This window comes from Thermothelomyces thermophilus, chromosome 2, assembly GCF_000226095.1.
Source record: "Thermothelomyces thermophilus ATCC 42464 chromosome 2, complete sequence".
NCBI classification, from domain to species: domain Eukaryota; kingdom Fungi; phylum Ascomycota; class Sordariomycetes; order Sordariales; family Chaetomiaceae; genus Thermothelomyces; species Thermothelomyces thermophilus.
The window spans coordinates 62,716-82,890 of NC_016473.1; the positions used below are offsets into that span (position 1 = coordinate 62,716).

General features: G+C 56.3%; 6 protein-coding genes across 6 annotated transcripts; 3 read left to right on the plus strand and 3 right to left on the minus strand.

Annotated features, from left to right (window-relative positions):
• Window positions 1-219: 219 nt before the first annotated feature.
• Window positions 220-1,725, minus strand: MYCTH_2299979 (uncharacterized protein). The gene has a single exon (XM_003660991.1). It carries the CDS (start codon window positions 1,527-1,529, stop codon window positions 405-407), a length of 1,125 nt encoding a protein of 374 aa, XP_003661039.1. The 5' UTR covers window positions 1,530-1,725; the 3' UTR covers window positions 220-404.
• Window positions 1,726-2,476: 751 nt separating this feature from the next.
• Window positions 2,477-4,156, plus strand: MYCTH_2299980 (uncharacterized protein). Its single transcript, XM_003660992.1, has one exon. It carries the CDS (start codon window positions 2,798-2,800, stop codon window positions 3,962-3,964), a length of 1,167 nt encoding a protein of 388 aa, XP_003661040.1. The 5' UTR covers window positions 2,477-2,797; the 3' UTR covers window positions 3,965-4,156.
• A 340-nt stretch (window positions 4,157-4,496) lies between these two features.
• Window positions 4,497-10,332, minus strand: MYCTH_2132970 (uncharacterized protein; the record flags this gene model as incomplete). The annotated part of the gene is made up of 7 exons (XM_003660993.1): window positions 9,380-10,332; window positions 8,349-9,320; window positions 7,882-8,190; window positions 7,711-7,829; window positions 5,204-6,856; window positions 5,047-5,152; window positions 4,497-4,958 (listed from the first exon to the last, which is right to left on the minus strand). Exons 1-7 carry the CDS (start codon window positions 10,151-10,153, stop codon window positions 4,497-4,499), a joined length of 4,395 nt encoding a protein of 1,464 aa, XP_003661041.1. The 5' UTR covers window positions 10,154-10,332.
• A 2,192-nt stretch (window positions 10,333-12,524) lies between these two features.
• On the plus strand, window positions 12,525-14,133 carry MYCTH_2299985 (uncharacterized protein). Its single transcript, XM_003660994.1, has 2 exons — window positions 12,525-12,959; window positions 13,046-14,133. Exon 2 carries the CDS (start codon window positions 13,172-13,174, stop codon window positions 13,364-13,366), a length of 195 nt encoding a protein of 64 aa, XP_003661042.1. The 5' UTR covers window positions 12,525-12,959; window positions 13,046-13,171; the 3' UTR covers window positions 13,367-14,133.
• Window positions 14,134-14,514: 381 nt separating this feature from the next.
• MYCTH_2057317 (uncharacterized protein) lies at window positions 14,515-16,125 on the minus strand (the record flags this gene model as incomplete). The annotated part of the gene is made up of 1 exon (XM_003660995.1): window positions 14,515-16,125. One exon carries the CDS (start codon window positions 16,123-16,125, stop codon window positions 14,515-14,517), a length of 1,611 nt encoding a protein of 536 aa, XP_003661043.1.
• A 2,291-nt stretch (window positions 16,126-18,416) lies between these two features.
• On the plus strand, window positions 18,417-20,156 carry MYCTH_2124750 (uncharacterized protein; the record flags this gene model as incomplete). Its single annotated transcript, XM_003660996.1, has 5 exons — window positions 18,417-18,465; window positions 18,569-18,970; window positions 19,137-19,393; window positions 19,468-19,540; window positions 19,618-20,156. 5 exons carry the CDS (start codon window positions 18,417-18,419, stop codon window positions 20,154-20,156), a joined length of 1,320 nt encoding a protein of 439 aa, XP_003661044.1.
• Between the last annotated feature and the right edge of the window lie 19 nt (window positions 20,157-20,175).

A 20,175-nucleotide genomic window follows, 5' to 3' on the forward strand; every position in this document is an offset into this window, starting at 1 on the left:
CGCGAAAGGTAGGTATCAATTGCGCCTGTCATAATAAAAAAAGGACAAATATTCTGGCCCTAATTATTCAAAAAGTTGCCGTTGAATGGTATTAGTGCTTATCGAAAGGCACCTTTCAGGACGACTCCGTCGAGGAAACGTGTTCCTTCTTCTAAGGTAGGTACCGCTCCTAACACGCACCGGCCTAGAGTGATCTCAAGGGAAAGATGGTCGTAGGTATTCAGCTCATCCAGAGAACTCATGCACAGCGGTGAGCCAAATCCTAAACTTCGTTATTCAACGCGACGTCATCTTCCTCTGCCGCCCCCCTTCATTCCATCACTCATGCTTGTAAGCTCGGCCATACAGTTGCTGCAGTCAACACAACTGCCTAGATATGCCGTTATGCCCTGCATGGACAATTCTTAGATCCTCGTTTGTCTCTCCGCAGCAGAAAGCGCCTGAGCCGCTTCAGTATTCTTGGTCATTTCGGTGTAGCTTTTAACCGCCGATAGAGCAGCTCGTGCTCGGACCACCTGTAACGATGCCTCGCAGCTTAGGGGAGACTTGTTGCAAGTGCATTTAGTAGCCCCTGGCACTGCATTGGCTACATCGGGTAGACCAGAGCCGGCAGCTACGGCAGCAAGGGCTCTTTCCGCCTGGATATGACCGGCCGTTGCGGCATGTGCCCGGATAGCGTAAATAACCGCCTGCATTCTGGCCACCCGCCGTACCGCCTCGCAACTTCCATATTTGCTGCGTGTATCGGCGCTTGAGCTTTTGCTAGAATCAGGGTCGGGAAGCTGCTCGGGAAGTTTCTGAGGACCGGAGCGGGTGCTGGCAACGCCGCGGTCGGGGACGCCGTCAGCCGTAGAGTTGGCGAGGCGAGAATACATGTCAGCCCTCCACGTCCCGCCATCCAAGGACGCAGCAGCCACATCGTCGGTGACCTTGGCGACGGCCTCTGCAATGGTAGCAGCGACACTGTCACGTAGCCATGGAACAACAGAAGATAGAGCGTGGTCAATGTTGCTGAGAGCCTTGGGAAGACCTTCGGCAAGAGCAGGCATTGACGCAACCGGTACCGAGGCGAGAGCCTGATCATATATGGTGACAGAGGGAACCCCTGGCCCTACTTGTACGACCCTGGTCGCAAACTTGATGACAGCGGTAGTTATGGCACTGACAGTGGCTGGTCTCTCGTCTTTCGATACGTTGGCGACGGAGTGGGAAACAATGCTGATCACGGTAGCTACCGCTCTAGCGGCAGCTGGCCCACCGGTGACGCCAGCAACGCATACGGCAGCCTGGGTGCTTGCACGTGTAGCCCGAACGGGACGGAAGAGTACGTCGTATTCCGGCAGCGCAGTCAACCTGGATTCTTGACTGTATGGTGGAGGCTCTGTGGTCGGGTGAGACTGTGTTTTGGTGGACATGTCGTTCGAAGGGGGATCTCTCGGCTTGATGGCGACGGATTCGGGTTGCATACCCTTGGACCCCCATATATTCCGTTGAAGCCACTTCTGGCATTGCCGTAACGGGTTACCCATTCCAGGTTGGTGGGTGGAAGATGGATGGCCAGTCAGAGCGTTAGGGTTAGAAGCGAATGATTCGGCTGTCAAGAGGAGAAGGACGGACGAAATGGCTTCAAATATCCCACTGCTTGATGAAAAATGTTTTGGAGCACATTAGCCAGTGACGTATGTGTTAGTGCATGCCATGATCATGATCATGCTACGATTTGGGTCTGTTCGCAAACTACGCGGGGATACGGAACTGTGACGCACCCACTGCGAGTGCTGCTGGCGGGATGATATTCCACGGTGCTCGTACGCCGGCACCGCCACCCCGCGAGGTCGGCCCACAGCTCCGGGACACGGAGGAGACTCCTAGTTGGAGGCAGCGGCACCTGTTAGGTGGAGCGGGGAGTTCCATCCCAACTCTTCCCTGTTGACTTGTCGGCACGGACGAAGCTATTAGGTGCCCACATCTGGCTGCTTTTGTTGTGATATGTGGCCGCTTATACGGCAATAGCCTTTCCAACAGGGGCAGGCTGGTGGCACGTCATTAGTTCAGGTATGTGAAGACTGAACTCGATGCTTTAAACATTGCTCCAATGTACGGAGGACATCGCAGCCCGTTCCTTGGGTGGAACCAAATCCAGAACGCCGTACCCGACCGCATTTTTGCTCAGATACCTAATAATTTCCTACACATCTTGACTCGCTGCTTGCTTAGCACCCACTTCGAAGCAGCACTTGCTCCCAAGCTACCAAATCGCCTTGGGAGCATGAACCACCAGCAATAAGGCGGCCCGATGTTGCCCTGCGTTTACTCAAGCCACTTACTCACAGATACCGATTGTTCGCCGGAATGATTTTGAGGCTAGAGTATCCGTATCGGCATCTGAACCACGAAGTGGATGGGTTCGGCTCATCACATGGGGCTTGCCGGCTAATAAGTGGAGAACAAAGAGGTCTCCAGTCCCCTAGGTCCCCTCTGCCCCACACAAAACCCAAGGCCCAGAAGTCCATCGCCAAGACAAACACAATCACGAGATCGGCGACCAGCCCCGAACAAGCAGCAGCAGCAACACCACCGCGCACAACAACCCTGGGCTTTCCACGCGCCGGCAGGACCGGCCCTACCACCGAGCGCACCGTCGGGGAGGTCTTTGATACGACGAATTTGGAACCTAGAAATAAGAGGAAGTGGAAGCATACCACAAATAACAGGAGGAAAAAAAAACAACGAAAACCAACGAAAAAAAAAAAAAAAAACATTTGGGTCCTCGGCATCATCGAGCTCGAGAAGCACAATGGACTCACCGACACGTCGACGGCGCCCAGCGGTGCACCGCTTCTCGCTGCGCTACCTGCTCGTGGTGCCGGTGCTACTGGCCGTCCTGACTGGCTGCGTGCTCTTTGTGCACGGCGACACAAACATCTACATGCTCTACTCGCAGTGCCACGCCCGCTCCCGGCTGCCGTGGCTCTCGCGCCTCCCCGTCCTCGGCGGCCCGGCCTGCTTCCTCGTCAGCTTCTTCGGCGAGGCCGTCGCGTCCGCCCGCGCCGCCGGCCTCATGGCCGCCGTCCTCTCCTTCGTCGCCGGCCTGCTGACCGTCAGCACCGTCGAGGCCGCCCGCATCTGCAACGCCCCCAGCCGGCTCATCGCCTGCCCGACCGCGCCCTGGCTCGTCTTCGACCTGGTCGGCGGCGCCTTCGTCTGGCAGCTCGTCATCATCCCGGCCTTCTTCCGCCGCACCCGCGACATCATCGCCGCCCGGAAGCAGCAGGGCGGCGGCGGCGGCCCCCAACCCCTGTCCGGCCCGACCGACCCCACCTTTGGCGAGGCCATGAGGCATCTCGCCAGCCCCGCCGAGGCCGTGGCCATCCCCGTCGCCGTCGCCCTCGGCTTCGTCCTGCCCGCCCTGCTCATGCTTCTGCTGGCCCGCCCGGCCGCCGTGCTCGTCTGGCTCTTCTTCCCCGTCTGGGTCTCCCTCGTGCGCCGGCTCGCCCGCCGCGCCGCCCTGATGCTGATGGCCCGGCAGGGCTGGAGAAGAAGAGGAAGCCACGGAAGCAGCGGAAGCAGCCTGCATCTCGAGTCGAGCCGGCCCGCCCTGCTTGCCGTCTACGCCCTGCCCGTCGCCTGCTCCGTCCTGTCGCACGCGCTCTTCATCTGGACCCTGACGCAGCCCGACGACCGCAAGGAGATGACCCGCTCCGCGCTCAAGTTCATCACCATCAACATCTTTTTCGTCGGCCTGACTGTCCTGTACTGGATCCTCGTCGAGGCTGGTTGGAGGGTTGCCCTCGTCATGGTGGTCGCGTCCATCGTGTTGGGCCCGGGCGCTGGTGTCTGCCTCGGCTGGGTTTACCGGGAGAAGACGGTCGACCTGGACCGGACCGTGACGGTCGTGGCCGTCGGATCCCGAAGGCAGAGCGGAGACGCGGACCCATCTGAGGAAACCCCGCTGTTGCGGTGAACCAGGGAGCGCACAAGCGGGAGGTAAGGGGGGGGGGTGGGGGGAGGCTTGGCGGATGGAGTTGGAACAAGATCAATAATTCAAGCATGCTCTACGGAGTTATTAATAACGTTATAATGATGTATGTACGAGTACACGAGCCTAGAGATGCCATCATGACCTCAGTAATGTTGATAGCAAGCATGATCGATATCTTTCATGAGAATCTGCGCGAGGTGGTTGTTGACAACTTGAACAGGTTCTTTTTTATGGTTGTACACTAACTTTAATAACGTGACTTGCCCCGTTTGCGGCCCCCAACAACAAACCCCAAACACGGTATGCACCCCACGCGCACGTGGGTGGGATGGCGGCATAAACGACCCGGATGGTGTCATGGCACCCTAAGCCATTTAAAACGGGGAGGAAATCCACCACTCAAGTTCGGGGCGGAGAAGAAGAAGAAGAAGAAGAAAAGAAGAATAAGACATGAGGACGTCGGAACAACATCTGGTGTCTATTAGACCAGGTAAAATTATTGATTGCAGCAGCCTTATGGGATGCCGCTGCCGGAGAAATGCCCAATGTCCGCCCAGCCGTGCGGAAGGGCCGACCACGATTCTATCCCGAAGAACTCGGGTCCAAAATAAAGCCCTTCAGGTAACTCTTCAAACGCATTACTTCCGCTCGTCACCCCGCTGGCCTGCGACGGTGCCACCGGAGCCGTGCCCTGTATTGCTCCCTCGGCCAGAGGCAAATTCAATCCTGCCATGGGGCTTACCGAGGCAGGCGGCGGCATCTGGACGGATGCCATCATGTTTTGGTTCGCTGGAGTCGGGGCCGACGTTGGAACCCCAAGTTGCGCACCGGCGTGGCTCGTTCTCGGCGTTGACAGCTGTGGCGCAAGGTACGGTTCCCCCGCCCCGGCATCAAGGCTGCGAGGGCGGCCAGGCGGAGCGGGAAGACCCTCCGGCAGCGACAAGCCGCTGGCGATGAGGCGCTCGATATCGGCTTGCTAACTATGGTGTAAGTATCGGTCCCGCTCGCTGACGTAAAACGCGGGTTGGAATGTATGCGTGTGTGTGAGAGAGAAAAAGACTTACGATGCTAGCAGATGCTGGCCCGGGGGTTGACTGCCTTGCAGCCCGGAGACAGACCGTGGCAAGCTCCCGCACGCGCTCCTGCGTGAAGCCCAGACCAAGATCGCCACTACTCGTCTGTAAACCGTGGTACAGTACCTTGCAACACTGAAAAGCACACCCAGGGAGGTCCAAGTCGGCCACTGGAGGGCTGGTAGATGTGCTGCTCAAGCTGAGCAGCTGAGACATCATGTCCGCCATCCTCCTTGCGTGCTCGTAGCAGCTGCGGCGTTTGTGCATTACGAAGTGGGGGTCCAATTGCTGCAGAGCAGCCGGGGCGAGTGCCTCCTTCAGACCCGGGAGGAACAGACGGTACAAGTCGAGATGACACTGCCGCCAAAGGAGATGAGTCGTGATGAAGATGTTGAGCCTGGAGGAATAACTGCGCAAACGAAAGTTGGCCTCGTTTTCACGGAACGAGACAGGTAATCGCGCCTCGAACATTTCGAGTTCTGCAGCAAAGTCCGCCAACTGGCTCGGCAGCATGGCTAGCGCGTCTGCCGTTGGCGAGGCGGCCGCTTTCGAGGTGCACTGCAAAATGCGGGAGCGGATCCAGTAGAGCCGGATGTGCAGCGCCATGAGGCCGAGCACGTCCGGTAGTGGCGGAATGGCACCCGTGACGGGATCGGGGCCCGGCGGCCGGAGCGGTTCTGTCGGATCGGGCAGGTCAAAGTCGAAATGCCGCTCGTTGCAGGGGAGCTGCAGTTGGATCTGGCGTTCGGCGTCGAACCAGATAGCGACGTCGGCCTGGCCCATGGATATGGACGCGTCGATCATGTAGATCGACCACATCAGGCGGCGGCGGGCTTCCCGCGCGAGAAAGCAGAGTTCCGGGTTCTCCTGGTACAGCCGGAGCGCGGTGGCGAACCGGCTGGCGATGGCGTGAAGCATGAAGGCGCTCGAGAACCGCTTTGAGAGGATGCGGTGTTTGATGGCGAGCACTAGCGCCTGCAGGCGGGACAAGGTCGGCTTTTCGAGGCTCGCCAGGCACAGAGAGACAGCCTCTTCGATGCATCGGTTGCCGTACTCGGCCATTCCCGGTCCGAGATCGGTCAGGAGCGAAGCGACGCCGACGATGGAGAGCACGAGGGCACGGTCCAGAGACCCCGCGTGGTAGAGCTCCATGAGGGATGGCCGGTGCAGGAACGAGAACATGGCGACGTGGTAGACGTGGCGGAAGAAGTTGTCGAAGGCTTTCAGAGCCAGGGCCTCGTCGGGCTCGCTCGGATCCACGGCCGTGGCAGGGCTGGCAGTGCCGCTGGAGGTGCCGTAGTCGTTGGGCGCGCCCTGGGCCGTGTGCGAGTCGAGATCCATCCCTGATCCGGTCCCGGATCCGGATCCGGATCCGGACCCGGACCGGGAACCGGGGGACGGGGCTGCGGCCGAGATGGAGGTTGAGGGAACGGGCGGAGGCAGCGACCGCTTGCCGGGGCGGTAGACGCATTCGAGGCGCTGGGCCCGGCACCGGTCACAGCTCGGCATCGTGCCGCTGCACCGGGCCTTCCTGGCGTGGCAGTTCTGGCAGGCCTGCCGCACCCGGCGTCGCGGGACCGAGATGGCGGTCCCACCGCCCTCGCCCGGGACAACCTCGACCCCGACATTCTCGTCGTAGGAGCAGTTAAAGCCGAGGCGTTCGCAATTGGTACAGATAGTTCGCCGCCCGTCGCACCGAACCTTGCGCGCACGACATGTGACGCAGGTGTTTGTCCGTTTATGGGGGCGGGGTGAGGTACTCATGGATAGGCGGTTTCCGGCGGCCGGCGGTTGCACTGTGCTAAAGCGTGTCTCGTCGGTGTGTCATCGGCCGTCGACGGCGGCTGCTGTCTCTCCCAATCCAGAGCCACAATTGCCCCTCGGAAGAAGCCCCACTCGCTGTCGCAGGCTGTGTCTTGCTGAATGCGCGGGCGGGTCTGCGTCACGGATTGCTGCAAACATCTCGTTGTGGCCAGGTCCCCGAGGCAAGCTTTGTTCCGCCCTGCGTCTGCTCAATGACGGGTTGATGCTGAGACCTCACCGACCGACGTCCTTGGTTTGCGGGTGTGTGGGGTTTGCGAGCCGGAGCCCGCGAGCGAACCCGTTGGTGGGGGCCCCACTGGGTCCCTGCCACCAGGTACTGCTGTCCTTCGTAATAACAAGTGCCAGTGCGGTTAGTCTTGGCGATGCAGTCGGCCCTCCGTGCAGGCATCAATCACATGATGAGGTACTGTACTGTATCGGGGCCCAGGGCACCGGCAACATATCAGTAGAGGAACACAAATTGACAAGAAACCCAAATTCCACCGGCATGGAAGGGTAAGAAGATACATGCATGTATCGAGAATTAAAAATGAATAACTCGTGAAAGTGAGAATGTCGAGAACAAAGATTGCCTTGCTCCTAACACCGTTAACAATGCTATCGCCCAGGCGATCGATCCACATATTAGCATCGAGTATTGAATAAGTCGTCGTCCTTGGATGTCTCGGAGCTGAAAGACAGCTGGCATCGTCTCATGCCCGCCACCTGCGAGGTAGCAACAGATTATAGCGGAGCAAGCTAGAATCGAAAAGCAACAACTAGCAAGACGTTTTCCGATATCCCTACTCATCCCGTACGCCGTACACCCGAACAAACATCGTGGCTCCTCACATGCGTACCCGGAACAGATACCGCAGGCAAACCTGGGCAACATCATAGCAAATGTACTCGTTGTAGAAGAGGCCGGCTCCCTTCACGTCGGTCGGGCCAGGGGGCACCGATGTGTCAGGCTGCAAAGTCTTGGTTAGCTGGCTTTCCGCTGTCTCGAAAGAGGAATCTTACCATCTTCACACCGACCAGGGATGGGTGGACACAGCTGGCATCCTTCCACTTGCTGGGACCCGTCCTACCCTGACCCCAGGTCGAAACCATCCCTTTTTTCTTCGCGTCCTCTCCTGCGTTGTATGACGCGCCGATGAGTTCTTGCATGGGATCACCCAGCTCTGCCTCGCAGAGCAGGAGGAGCGCGGTGCCTCCAGAAATGTATGAGCAGCAATAATTGGCCGACTTCGACGCCATGTCAGCCAGGTAAATGCCCTTTCCAAACATGTAACCCGACACTGGCGCTTCTGGAGGCGCGATGCGTAGGCCCTTCAACAACGTTAGTATTGACAGTTTCGCAAAGGTTATCACTTGGAAAAAACAGCCGAGAAGAGAGAAAAGAGTAAACAAGGAAATAGAGCTGAACAAAGGGTGAGGCAGCTGGAAGGGGGTTTAGGTTGAATGAAAGAGCTAAGGTCATCGCTCACCTGACTAAGGATACCGCCGAAGTTGGTACAGCGGGAGCCATGCCATAGCAGACGCCGGTTCTGGTTCATCTTTCCAAAAGAACTGTTCTCGAACCGCTCACGCTCACCCTGGCGCTCGATTCGGAAGATATTCTCGATCGTGTAATTATGTCCATGGGTGTAGCCACGAGTCTCGAAGAGGTAGTTCTGTAGCTGGGCGTACTCAGCGCTGGTAGGGTCGAGAGGCGTCATCTCCTCCATCTTCAGCCCCTGATACTGCTTGTCAAGGGGGTGGATATCGTCATCGGCAACCTTGTCCAGCTTCATGATTAGGGCGGCATCCTTCATGTCGCTCAGGCTTTCCAGAAGCTCTATTTCTTTCTTAACCATCGCCTGGTCGCTGATGACCGGGGGCCGGTTGCGACCGAAATCATGAGGAATCAACGAGTAGAAAGTGTTGGAGAGCTGCTCAACCGCCGGACGGTAACTTGTGCCGTAGTTCGCGGCCAAAGAGGGGTCGTCGATGAGGGCCGAAAGCTCCTTCAACGCTTGATAACCACGCGTGATGGTCGCCTTGCTGAGCTTCCCGAGAGGGAGCTTATTGGCGTCATAATTCAGAGAAGACATGGTGTCTCTGAAATACTGCGGGTTGAAGATGAGCTGCATGAGAGACTGCACTGCAGGGTGAAGCGTTGACTTGGGCGGCTCCCGGACAGATGTTTTCTTGTCGTCCTTGGCTCCCGCCTTGTCCGTCTCGCCATCGTCGTCCGAATCGTCTTCGTAGTTTCTCTCGACGAAGGCGTATTTCCCAGGCTTGGGATTCATTCCCCGATCCTTCCAAGCCAGGCCCGATTTGTCCTTGAACTTCTTCTCATAAAGTCGAACCGCCTCCTGCAAGGAGGTTGTGCTGGTCCATTGAGTTTGGCCACGCTCGCCAACTCTTCCCCATCTTTGCCACGTGACATATTTTGCTTGTTGAGGTTGAACCAGAAGCTTGAAAAGTGCATTAGTCAGGCAGCGGCGCTCTGTCTTGTTGTCGTTGTGGATCTCACCTGAAGGCGATAGAATTTATTGTTGTTGTTCGACGCATTGGTCTGATTCAGTGAGGCGTCGTATATGACGCCGGAATCGTCGATATAGACCTTGTACTGAAAAAAAGGGCTCCCTTCGTCGAGCGGGATCTGAATGTCCTTGCTCTTCGCAACCTGGCCCTCGCCTACGGCCCGTTCCACGCCCTTCGTCTTGTCCAACGCTTCTTCCTTGGGTTCGGTGTTTGTGGCGTTGTTTGCATCTTGCATCTTGACGTCGTTCTCCCCATCCGCCTGAACCGCCGCTGCCTTCCGCCCTCTCGTCCTCTTGGGCTTTGGGGCGGCATCATTATCTGAGGCATCATCCGCGACGGGGGAAGAGGCACGCTTTCGTGTCCTGGTACCATCCGTTGCTGTTGCTCCACCTTTCTGGGAGGACGCCAACTTAGACGCATCTGGCTGAGCGGAACTGCCTGCGGTGGGCTTCCCAATGGTGTAATCTTTCTCTGGTTCCCGAGTGTTGTTCGTCTCACAGGCCAACAACCAATCCAAGCTGATAATGTGGGTCCCGAGTGACTGGGCTTTGGCGACCTTGGAAGATGGCTTGTTATAGTCGTTGTCGGTTGTCACAAGGTGTGTAACATTGTCTGTCACGCTGATGGCGACAGTCGCTCCGAGCGATTCAGCTTTCGCCTTTATCGCCGCGTGCGTTGCCCCAGGGAAAGTTCCGCTGAGAGCGAGGATGCAACCATCCAAAGCCGGCTTGGCCGCAGCCTTCTTCCCTCGCTTTGGTGGCATTGTTTGTCTTTGTCGTACTTGACTGTGGCGGGAATCGGGGTGCTGCGGTACGGATTTTTCCCAATTCGGAGATCGGGTTGGGTCCCAGGCGGGCAATGAATTGAGAACCAGGGCAGATGCACAGAGAATGATCGATCAACCCCGAATTGGTGGTGCAACAGAAAAGGGCTGGACGCTCGAGGTGCAATGGTGAAAATCTCTGTCCTGAAAAGAGCAGTTTGAGCGACCATGTAAATAAGATTCCAGCAGAATTGGGCCGGGTTTGTGAACGCGCCGCGTCGAGCAGGCAACAGCGCCCCTTTGGCAGGGTCAATTCGCGCGATCACGGGACATCAGCAGGCACCAAAGGCATCAACGAGCACTAAGAAATCACGGGTTCCACAAAAAGTTAGGCAGCTCGAGGCAGCTCAGACCTCCCCACAGGTCCAAGCGAAATTCGGTGCCAACGTGGCTTGGGCTTCGCAAAGGTCGCCAAAAATTACCTGGCAACTGTTCCAATAGCGCGTTGCTTTGCTACCATTTCTCCAAAAAGGATGCTTGGGTATTTCTCGAATGAGGATTTTCAGGACAACTACTCGGGCTCTCCATTCCTCCCTGCTGTCGGTGTATGTACATAATTACACTTTCTCCTCCTGTATACGGGCAATTGTCGGCAATCTTTCTTTGCACTTGCAGAACGCTTCAATCTCTTCCGAAAGACCGGAACGACGGCGGGAGCGAGGAGTGAGTCTAACGAGGGGGAAACGCCTACGTCTACGAAGTACAGTCCATACATCGCAAACAACGCATGGGAGGGGAACGCAGCGTTCAGCTTCGTTTCCATCTCTAGGGCAATAGAACAGTCCGCCACTTCGAATTCCTCTTTCGCATAGTGTCGCACAATCCCGAGTTACCTCAGGCTCAAAGAACGAGCTGATGTGATGCATGCCCAATCCGTATCAGAAGCTGTATTTCGAGTATTTCCTGTGACTGTAGCTCAGCTCATATCTTTTTTTTTCTCAGGTCTCTTCCTCAAACTTCGGTAAACGAATAGAGCTGGCGCGCTTCTCGGTGCTTCGCACACACTTAAGAGGCTTGAACTGCAGATTTGGTGCGACTCATGTCAAGCGAAGCGAAATGGTTGACAATCGCCATTTTATGCTCACGGTGTCTGGATTATAATTAAACCTCAACCAAAAGTAGTAAGTCAGGCATACCATGGGTTATCTCACGATGTTGATAGCTAGGTGCCTAATAAGGTTAGTAATTGTGTACCTTAAGGGTGCTCCGCCTTGGGCAGCAAGTTGGAACAACCATATCGCAAACTCCCATGACAGGATTGATTCCCTGACAATCAGGACCTGCCGTTGACTCCTATGTCCATGGTCTTCATCTGTCCAATATTCAAAGCAGCTAACTAACTTTAGCACAAATCGGGTCATGCACCACTTCTGAAGTACAGGCTCTTTTGCTCTCTGTTTGACTTCCATCCACGGATCAACGGTTTAGGGACCTACTACATACCGGGGGGTATGTCGGGTCTACGGAGTCTATTAGTATTTAGCGATTGGGGCCTGCACTGAGAAGTACTATTAATTATTTTATTTTTGTAGACTCGTTGCTTTCAATCATAGCTTTGAATTCATCGTCCCAAAATGAAGAGCGGCCTGATACATAACGTTCTCGGGAATTGCCTATCCGATTGCCGTTCTTCTCAAAACAAGCAATTACTGCGTGCGTATAGGTCTCTGTAAAACGAGCCGCTGTAAGAGGTTGCGCTAGCTGCATAGAACCCCCATCCGTTCATTCAACCACCAGCCCAGTTCCTTGTCGGCCGTTTCAACTAGAAGGCGATGCCCCATCCAAACTATACCAAATGGTCCGAGTTCAACAATCTTGTTGCGTGGCCCTTGCGTCAGGCTCTTTGGCTTGGTGCGCAACTTCCCCCCAATCGAGTTTTCTCGACACCTTGGTGCTAAAGCGCACTGCAGTCCCTTTACTCCCACTCCCTTTTTACCCGGGACCTTTGCTGGTGTCAGTCACGCAAACCAAGTTGAATTCTTTTTCAGTGAAAAAAAAAAACTTTCGGTTGCATTTTCTTGCCCCATGTCCACGCACCCTTCTGATGAACGATTTTAGCATATTCTGCTAGCCTGGCCGTGAAGCTCCTCGGAGGCTGCACACCTTTTGACGATGTGGACCAATCATGAGGTCTGACAATCCTCAAATTTGCCAGACGGAGCCTAGAACCTCCAGCCCAGACCATGACGTAAGTGACTTAGACGGTCTAGCCAGTGGAACTGCCAATCAAAGGGCAAGCACCGGGCGAAGCTTGAAAAAGGGATTTCATCATTGTAGCCTTCTGCTAGGAGCGGCTTGGTCTGGACCGCATCGTGGCATGGTGATGCTGGGCAGGCTTGAGACATGGCGGGAAGTTCAAAGCCGAAGTTCTCGCTCGCCATCCTAAATTTCACTGGCGCTCGGAACTTGGCTCAGAAAAACAACTTTTAGTCAAAACCTCGAGCAGCCCAACCCCCAGAGCCAAGTCAACCTAAGCTGAGGACGACAACAACGCCGGTCTTTGGGTTTCCTGCGTACGCAGTTCAAACCACCGTTTCGCGCGTGAAACGAGCTCCCGGAGCTTACTGCAGACGGAGAACACGACCCCGATTGAGGCTCTCGAGGCTCTGGGGCTTCGAGAGGCAATAACCCGGCTCCGTACCTCACAAATTCAATCTTCGTTTCTCGACATCATTCAACCAACTTCAATTCCTCTGTTCACTTTGACATTTTTTCTCAGTATTTTACCCTGCTGAGACACCTTTCGGTAGGCCTGGAACATCCCTCCCCCCATTTCCTTCAGACAGAATCCTTCGCAGCGCAGTGGTCTTACAAAGCAACCTCTGCACACAGTTCGATACCCACCTAGTATATTCGATTCATTTTATCTCCACGACTCCGGGCGAGAAAGGGAAAAAAAAAAAGGAATAAGAACAAAAATATAGAGAGAGACGGGACCGTAGCACATCAATAGCGAAGATGTGCGGCACCAAGATCAGCTACGCCTGCATGACGACACTCATCTCGCAGTCGATCACCTGCAGCTGCGACCGCGTCGTGGCCTGCGGCAAGAGCACGCTGTTCTGCGGGACATGTTCGCACCCACGCTGCAAGGAGCTGCGCGGCGAGGTCCAGCAGCCGGTGCCTCAGCAGCTGTCTAGCAGTCTCAGGTAATAAATATGGCTTCTGGTGCTGGTGGTGATGGTAGTGGCGGCGGCGGCGGCGGCGGCGGCAGATGGGGGGCCCTAGTGCTTCATCTTCTCCGCGGGTTCGCAAGCAAAGGGTCACGGCGGCAGTGGCTGGCTTCCATCTTACCCCGTGGGGAGGAGACTCGAGTGCACTCGACAAGCAATGAACAGCAACAACGAACGACTCGGCTCGTCGTAGTCCATGTCTCGCCGGACGGGACGATACGACAACTGTTTGGCGGGACGTCAAGAAGAGCTGGAGGCTGTCCAACTCGTGACTTGGTGGAAAAAAAAAGGTTTTCACTGTTCAGGGCTGGTCCTAAAACTTTACGAGATATGGACGTCCAATGTATGTTCTTTTTTCTTGAGTTTGTTGTTTTCTTTTTTTTTTTTTTTTTTTCAATTTCTTCCCGTCTTCCATTCTTTCTTTCGTTCATGCATGTTTTCTTCTTCCATTCTTCATTCTTCTTTCCATGTTTTGCCGCACATTCCATTGCCAGGCACAATAGATCGACAACGGAGGTCTGGCGGAGGGGCAGCGATTTGACACCTGGAACTCGCTGGTCGTTGAATGTATATAACATGTGTGTGCGTGAGCAGAACTTAGAGACTATGCAACGCACACTTACCATCCCTACCTACCTTTCCAGCTATACATAGTACAGGCTTACGATCGTTGGGAGTAGCGGCGATCATGTGTGCGGGGGATGTTATGGGATGGTGGATCTGTTGTGATCCGTACATCGAATTCCATCAGGGGGGGGGGGGAGGGGATGATCGGCAAAGGTCTAGACTCGCTGCTCTCAGGCGGAGTCCTGGCATATCCTTACTGCGCACAATGTCAGCTAGGTAGAAAAGACATATCAAATGCATGAATCCATGCGAAAGTTCTAATAGTCATTCAAAAGGTTCGGATAAGTGTCACCGATCCTAGCCGACACCAGCAGACGCCATTGTCCAATTCTTGTCCGTTGCCATACAAACCCAAGTGTACCGATCTACTGATGCTGAATGACTCGCAGAAAAAAAAAGGTATCATGAGATGCCGAAACCGTTTCGTTGTTGGTTTCTCTTTTGGTTTCTCCTCTCTCTCTCTCTCTCTCTCTCTCTCTCTCTCTCTCTCTCTCTCTTTCTTCACCTCCTTTTCTTGATCCTTTCTATGTCCGCTAGCCTCGGAGTCCTGGCGCCTCTCTTGGCCGGCTTCAACCAGTCCTCCCTCCCGGGCGGCCAGTACACCCTCCCGTCCGGTCCGCCCATGGCGTAGTCCTCGTCCGACACTTCTCTTCCGGTGTCAACGGGCTGCTCCCGGTCGTCAGTCCCGGAGCCGACGTTGTTCAGCTCGACCGGGTCCTCGTCCGGGGCCCGCTTCCTCTTGAGGCTGGCCGCGGGCTTCTGCTTCCTCTTGGGCACCTTTGGCGCCGGTCTGGGCTCGTCCTCGCGCTCGTTGGGGATCATGTCGTTGATGCGCTCGAAGCCGGGGAGCTTGAAGGTGCGCATGAGCTCGAACACGGCCTGCTCCTTGTCCTTGGCCTCGATCATGAGGTCCATGTCGGGCGGGCAGGGGGGCAGCGTCATGACGCGGGCGCTGTGCTTGCGCCGGTCCCGCGGGGTGACGGCGCCGGGGCAGGGCTCGCTGTAGTGCATCTTCTGCTTGATGCGCTTGCGGGTCCAGGTCGCCGCGATGCGCGCCTGGAGCTCGGGCCGGCAGATGTCGAGCGTGCCCTCGCGGCACTGGGTGCTGTCGAAGACGATGTTGTGGTGGTGGTAGTCCAGCACGAGCGGGATGTTGAGCTCCTCGCAGACGGGGAGGAGGTCGTGCACGCTCCAGCCGACGTCGTCGTTCTCGAGCACCAGGCGGGCCCTGACCGAGGGCGAGAGCTTGGCGTAGTTGGCGCGGAACCTGTCGAGGGTCGCCGCCTTGTCCCCGAACACGCCGCCCATGTGGAGGACCATGACGGCGTCGCGGTCCTGCTGCTCCGGGAGACGCAGGAGGGACAGCATCTCGTCGTGATACTCCAGGTCCCGCACCGCCGCGTCCACCACCTCCTTCCGGGGAGAACCCAGCTGGGTGAACTGGCCGGGGTGCGTGGTGAGCCGGTGACCCAGCTCGGCGGCCACGCGGCCCGCCTCGGCCAGCACCTCGGAGGCGAATGGTGCCAGCTTGTAGCCGTGTTCCCGGTGGCTGGCGAACGGAAACATCTCGGAGCTGAGGCGCATGAACTTGATGCCGTGCTTGCCGTTCCACCGGAGCATCCGGACGATGTCCCGGGCGTTGGCCAGGCCGAGGTCCTGGACAGACTTCAGGCCTCGTTCGAGAGAGGGCTCCTTGGACTTGTCCGGCCGGTTCTTGACCGAGTGCTCGGGCCGAGACGGGTCCGACAGCGGGTACCGGTGGTCGATGATGGATGCCATGCGGCAGGTCCGCGAACAGAAGACGGGCGTCTTGGCCGATCGCAGGTACGTGTTGAGGCACGCATAGCCGAGACGGCCTCTCCAGGGCAGGGGCAGATACCCACTGTTGACCGGCGGCGCTCTGGCAGCCCCACGCTCGGGGACGTCGGGTGCTTCGCCGGGGGAGTCTATCCTCTCAGCCTCCGGATCCAGGATCTTCTCCCCAGCGATGATGTCTTCAGCAGAGCTGTCCTCCCCGCGTTCGCCCTGCCGGAGGGGCGTCTCGACGTCGAGGTCCGCCAGTTGCTCTAGCTTGAGCTCAGCCTTGGGCGGCGGGTTGGACCTACGAAGCATGGTGATGAACGACCGGGAGGCGCACGACGCGGGGAAGAGGGACGTGTGATTGTGCTCAATCTGAGAGGTCGCAAGAAGCGACTTAGGTAGGTAAGGTAGCTGGTGGTAGGTAGGCAACGAGGGCTGCAAAAAGGGAGATTGGCAGATGACACACAGGACGAGAATCGAGGGCGAAAAACGTCACAGGCCAGACAGTCAGGGTCTGTCCGTCTTTTATCGCCTCGTCACAACCGCGTTCGCCCAGTGTTTGCCGCCCGGATTCGGACTGGGACATCCTCTTTTTTTGGCATGCCCCCCATTCATGGATGCTAGGTCCAATGACGGATGATTAAGCGGATGAGTTTGCCTTCGCAACGGCCCGCCCAAGCTATTCCCCTGCCAATGGCTGTTCGGAGGGCGGCGGGGCGCATCTCCCAATCCAGCTATAGAAAAATACAAATTCAAGTGATATGTGTCCAGTCATGTTCTTTGCCCTTCTCCATAATTTAAACATGGCGTTGAGTTCGCCACGGTGATGCATCTCGAATTGTGACAGCTGGCCCTCTCGAGTTTCATGACTGCAATACCGAGAATGCCTTTATGGATGGGGAGGCTCGGATGGTCCAACAACTTGAAACCTCGTCATATCATTATTGTGTGCGCTTCTAGCAAACGTGCCACCTTAATGCTCGCCTCCAACTTTCGGTCCTTTGGAGACCTATATCGGTTCTGGTGAGTTTAGATACAGGCAAAGTAAAACACGAGGATGTACGACGCCGTTCATTCATGAGACAGGTGCGATGTGGAACTTGGAGAGAAAACCCCTGTAATGATCATCTTAGCAGGTGGGAGAATTTAAGGTGGGAGGACAGAAGACTACCAATGACAAACACAGGGGATCCAGTATGGAAAGAAGGGAGAATGGCACATGAACTGTAGGTAATTACATACCTATCTTACGGCAAGCACTGCTGATTGCTCGTAGTCAATCGCCCTGGGATGGCTAGCAAAAACCCAGTTGGTCTAGGTGGGAATGGAAAAGACTGGCCTCCGGCAACACATTGCATTTGCCTGATTGAGGTTGTGTAGTCACCTATAATCGAATTAATAGATGGAAATGATGATGACCACGAAAATCAGTTTCGGGCACAACGGTGACTGCAACCGCAGACATTGTTCTACTGAGAACTGATTACACTTTAGGTAGGTACCTGAGTTACAATGCCAAGGGCCATCCGAGCTCTTTTGGAAAGTAGCAATGGGGATGGGGAACTTCTCGGACGACGTTGGAATCGTACCGTATCTGACCTTGTTAACCGTCTTCTCGCGAAGACATAGAAACAACAGGGAACGACGACAGAGAAAAATTGAATGAAAGAGAGAGAACTTCAGTGGGTGCAAGCACATACTCAGCACCATAAATAAAATTGAGCGTATTGTAGTGCTGAGCTACGCGAATCCGCCATTTGCTATTAGGTGCTAGTATCCTGCCCGCCGGCGGAGAGGCCAGAGGGCGTGCAGCTCGGAGGTTGATCTAAGGGCGAAGGACAGCAGATTAAGGTGCCAATGGCCAGTCATACGTACGATCAGATGTCTCCTCGAGTGTCCGCTGACTTAGGCAGTCGTGAAATAAACCATCCGGTCAAGTCGCATTTCGATACAAAAATAAAAAGGAGCGAGTGTAACCGAGGGAGGATCGACAAGTTCCAGTGTTTCCTTTGTGGTTGTTTTGACGGGGCAAAATGCACCCTGGCCGGGGCAGAATATCCATGTCGAAGAGAAAACGGAGAAACGAGCTTCGTACATTAATATATGAACCAGCAAGATTGTCAGCCAATGGAGACGCTTTTGCATCTTCCCCCGCAGCCGGGATAAGTTGGAGGAGCCAACTGCCGCGGTCCCTTACAAGCTCTCCGGAGCCAATCTACCGAACAGGCTATCAAGAGCATATTGGGGCCTCAAACCCGAGAGCTGGTTGGCCAATACTAGGGGCACCATTTACAGGACCCAACCTCAACCACGCGGTAGAGTGACAGCATGATTCACGGGGAAAATGTGAGCGATGAGCACGCCAGCCCCTGAGCCGGCCAAAGAGAGAAGAGAGAGAAGGGGGGGGGGGGGGGCAAATGGACGGCATGTCCTGAATCCTAGTGCAGAAACCATGATAAACACTTAAATATTCGAGAGGAGCCCTTCCCTAGCCGGGACGTCATCATGCTCGACTCCTTGTAGGCTCACGTCCCAGCTCCGCTCGGATCCATAGCGCAATTCTCGACAACTTTCACTAGAACACGGCTGGAAAGCAGGGGACGATGCGTCTAGTCCAGATCGCCGCAAGCGCAGCGGCGCTGCTCTCCACAGGTCGGTCTACACAATACTGACAGCACGGGGAACTTGGTGCAGGCACAAGTCCCATGCGAGATCAAAAAGGGGCGGTATTGCTAACGAGGGTTCGAATGACCAGGCGCCAATGCCGCAATCCCGGAGCTCCCGCTGCCGCAGTCCTGCAGCGGCGTCAGCAGCTCCCGGTTCCAGTACACAGTGGCGTCGGGATGGTCGGCGTTCAAGATTGCCGGCGGTCTGAAGCAAGTCCGGACCATCGTCTGGGACACCGAGGGCAACATGCTGGTTGCCCAGTCCGGCAGGGGCATCTCGGTGCACACGTTCGGCGCCGACGGATGCATCAACAGCACCAGCATGCTCATCCAGGCCAACCAGCTCAACCACGGGCTGGCCCTGTCGCCGGACGGCAAGACCCTGTATGCCAGCGGTGAAACCGCTGTCTACAGTTGGAGCTACGACCCGGTCGCCCGAGCCCTCAGCAACCAGAAAACCCTCATTTCCGGCATCTCCACGGGCATCCACTGTAAGCCACAGTTAATTACGCACCACCCTGATGATTTTACCATCATCGCTCCATAGCTGTCTCGGTCGGCGTGGTGGTAAATGCCGGTGTGCTCCGCGACAGCGGGAGGGTACCGTTTAAAGAGCACGCGAGCAGCCATGTATGACTGACATTGTCTGATACATAGTCACCCGAACCATTGCTGCGGTGCCCAACTCGGACCTGATTCTCGTCCAAGTCGGCAGCAATCAGAACCTTGACATGGCTGCGGCGAGCCCCTCCACCGGCAGGGCAATCATCAAGATCTTCGACACCACCAAAGCGCCCGCCAGCGGGTTCAACTACAACACGAACGGCGAGGTGTTTGGCTACGGTCTGCGCAACACTATCGGCTTCGTTCCCGACCCCAGCGGCGTCTTCTGGGGCGTCGAGAACAGCGGTGATGTAAGTTTCTCCGGCCCGGTGTCTCTCAGTGTGGAACGGGGCAGCAGCGTGCCGGCTGACAGTGTCCCCAACAGGACTTCGCCCGGACCGAGAACGGACAGCAACGCGACATTCACCAGGACAACCCAGCAGAGGAGCTCAATAACCGTAGGTCAGCCCCTGGTGCGCTCATCTCCGTTGACCCCTGAGCGCTGACAAGCTCGCGACGACTCCACCCTCATCAGTTGGCAACCCCCTGGACCCCGAGAGGCGCAACATCTGGTACGGCTACCCGACGTGCTTTACCGTCTGGGACCCCTCGCCTTTTAGCGGTCTCAAAACAGGCGACCAGTTCGTCCTTTCCCCCAACAACACCTTCAATGACGCGTCGTGCGCCCAAAACAATGCAGTCCCTCCCCGCCTCTCGTTCCAGGCGCACTCCGCACCCATCTGGAACACCTTCAACGCCGATGCGAGCAAGATGTACGTGGCCTTCCATGGCAGTTGGGACCGAAGCCCTCCAACAGGCTTCAAAGTTGTTGAGATTCCGTTCCAAAAACTCGACGATGGCAGCTATGAACCGGTGGCTCCGGCGGACAGTCAAACCGGATACAAGGATATTTTCGGCGCGCCGAACCCGGCCAGCTGCACGGCAAACGGCCTCACCATGAGCAACTGCTTCCGGCTGACTGCAGCTGCCTGGGATCCTAGCGGCCGCGGCCTGTTCGTTGGGAGTGACAACAGCGCCGAGGGAGAGATCTTCATCTTGACCCCTTCGTCTTAAACGATTGAGAAAAAGGGGG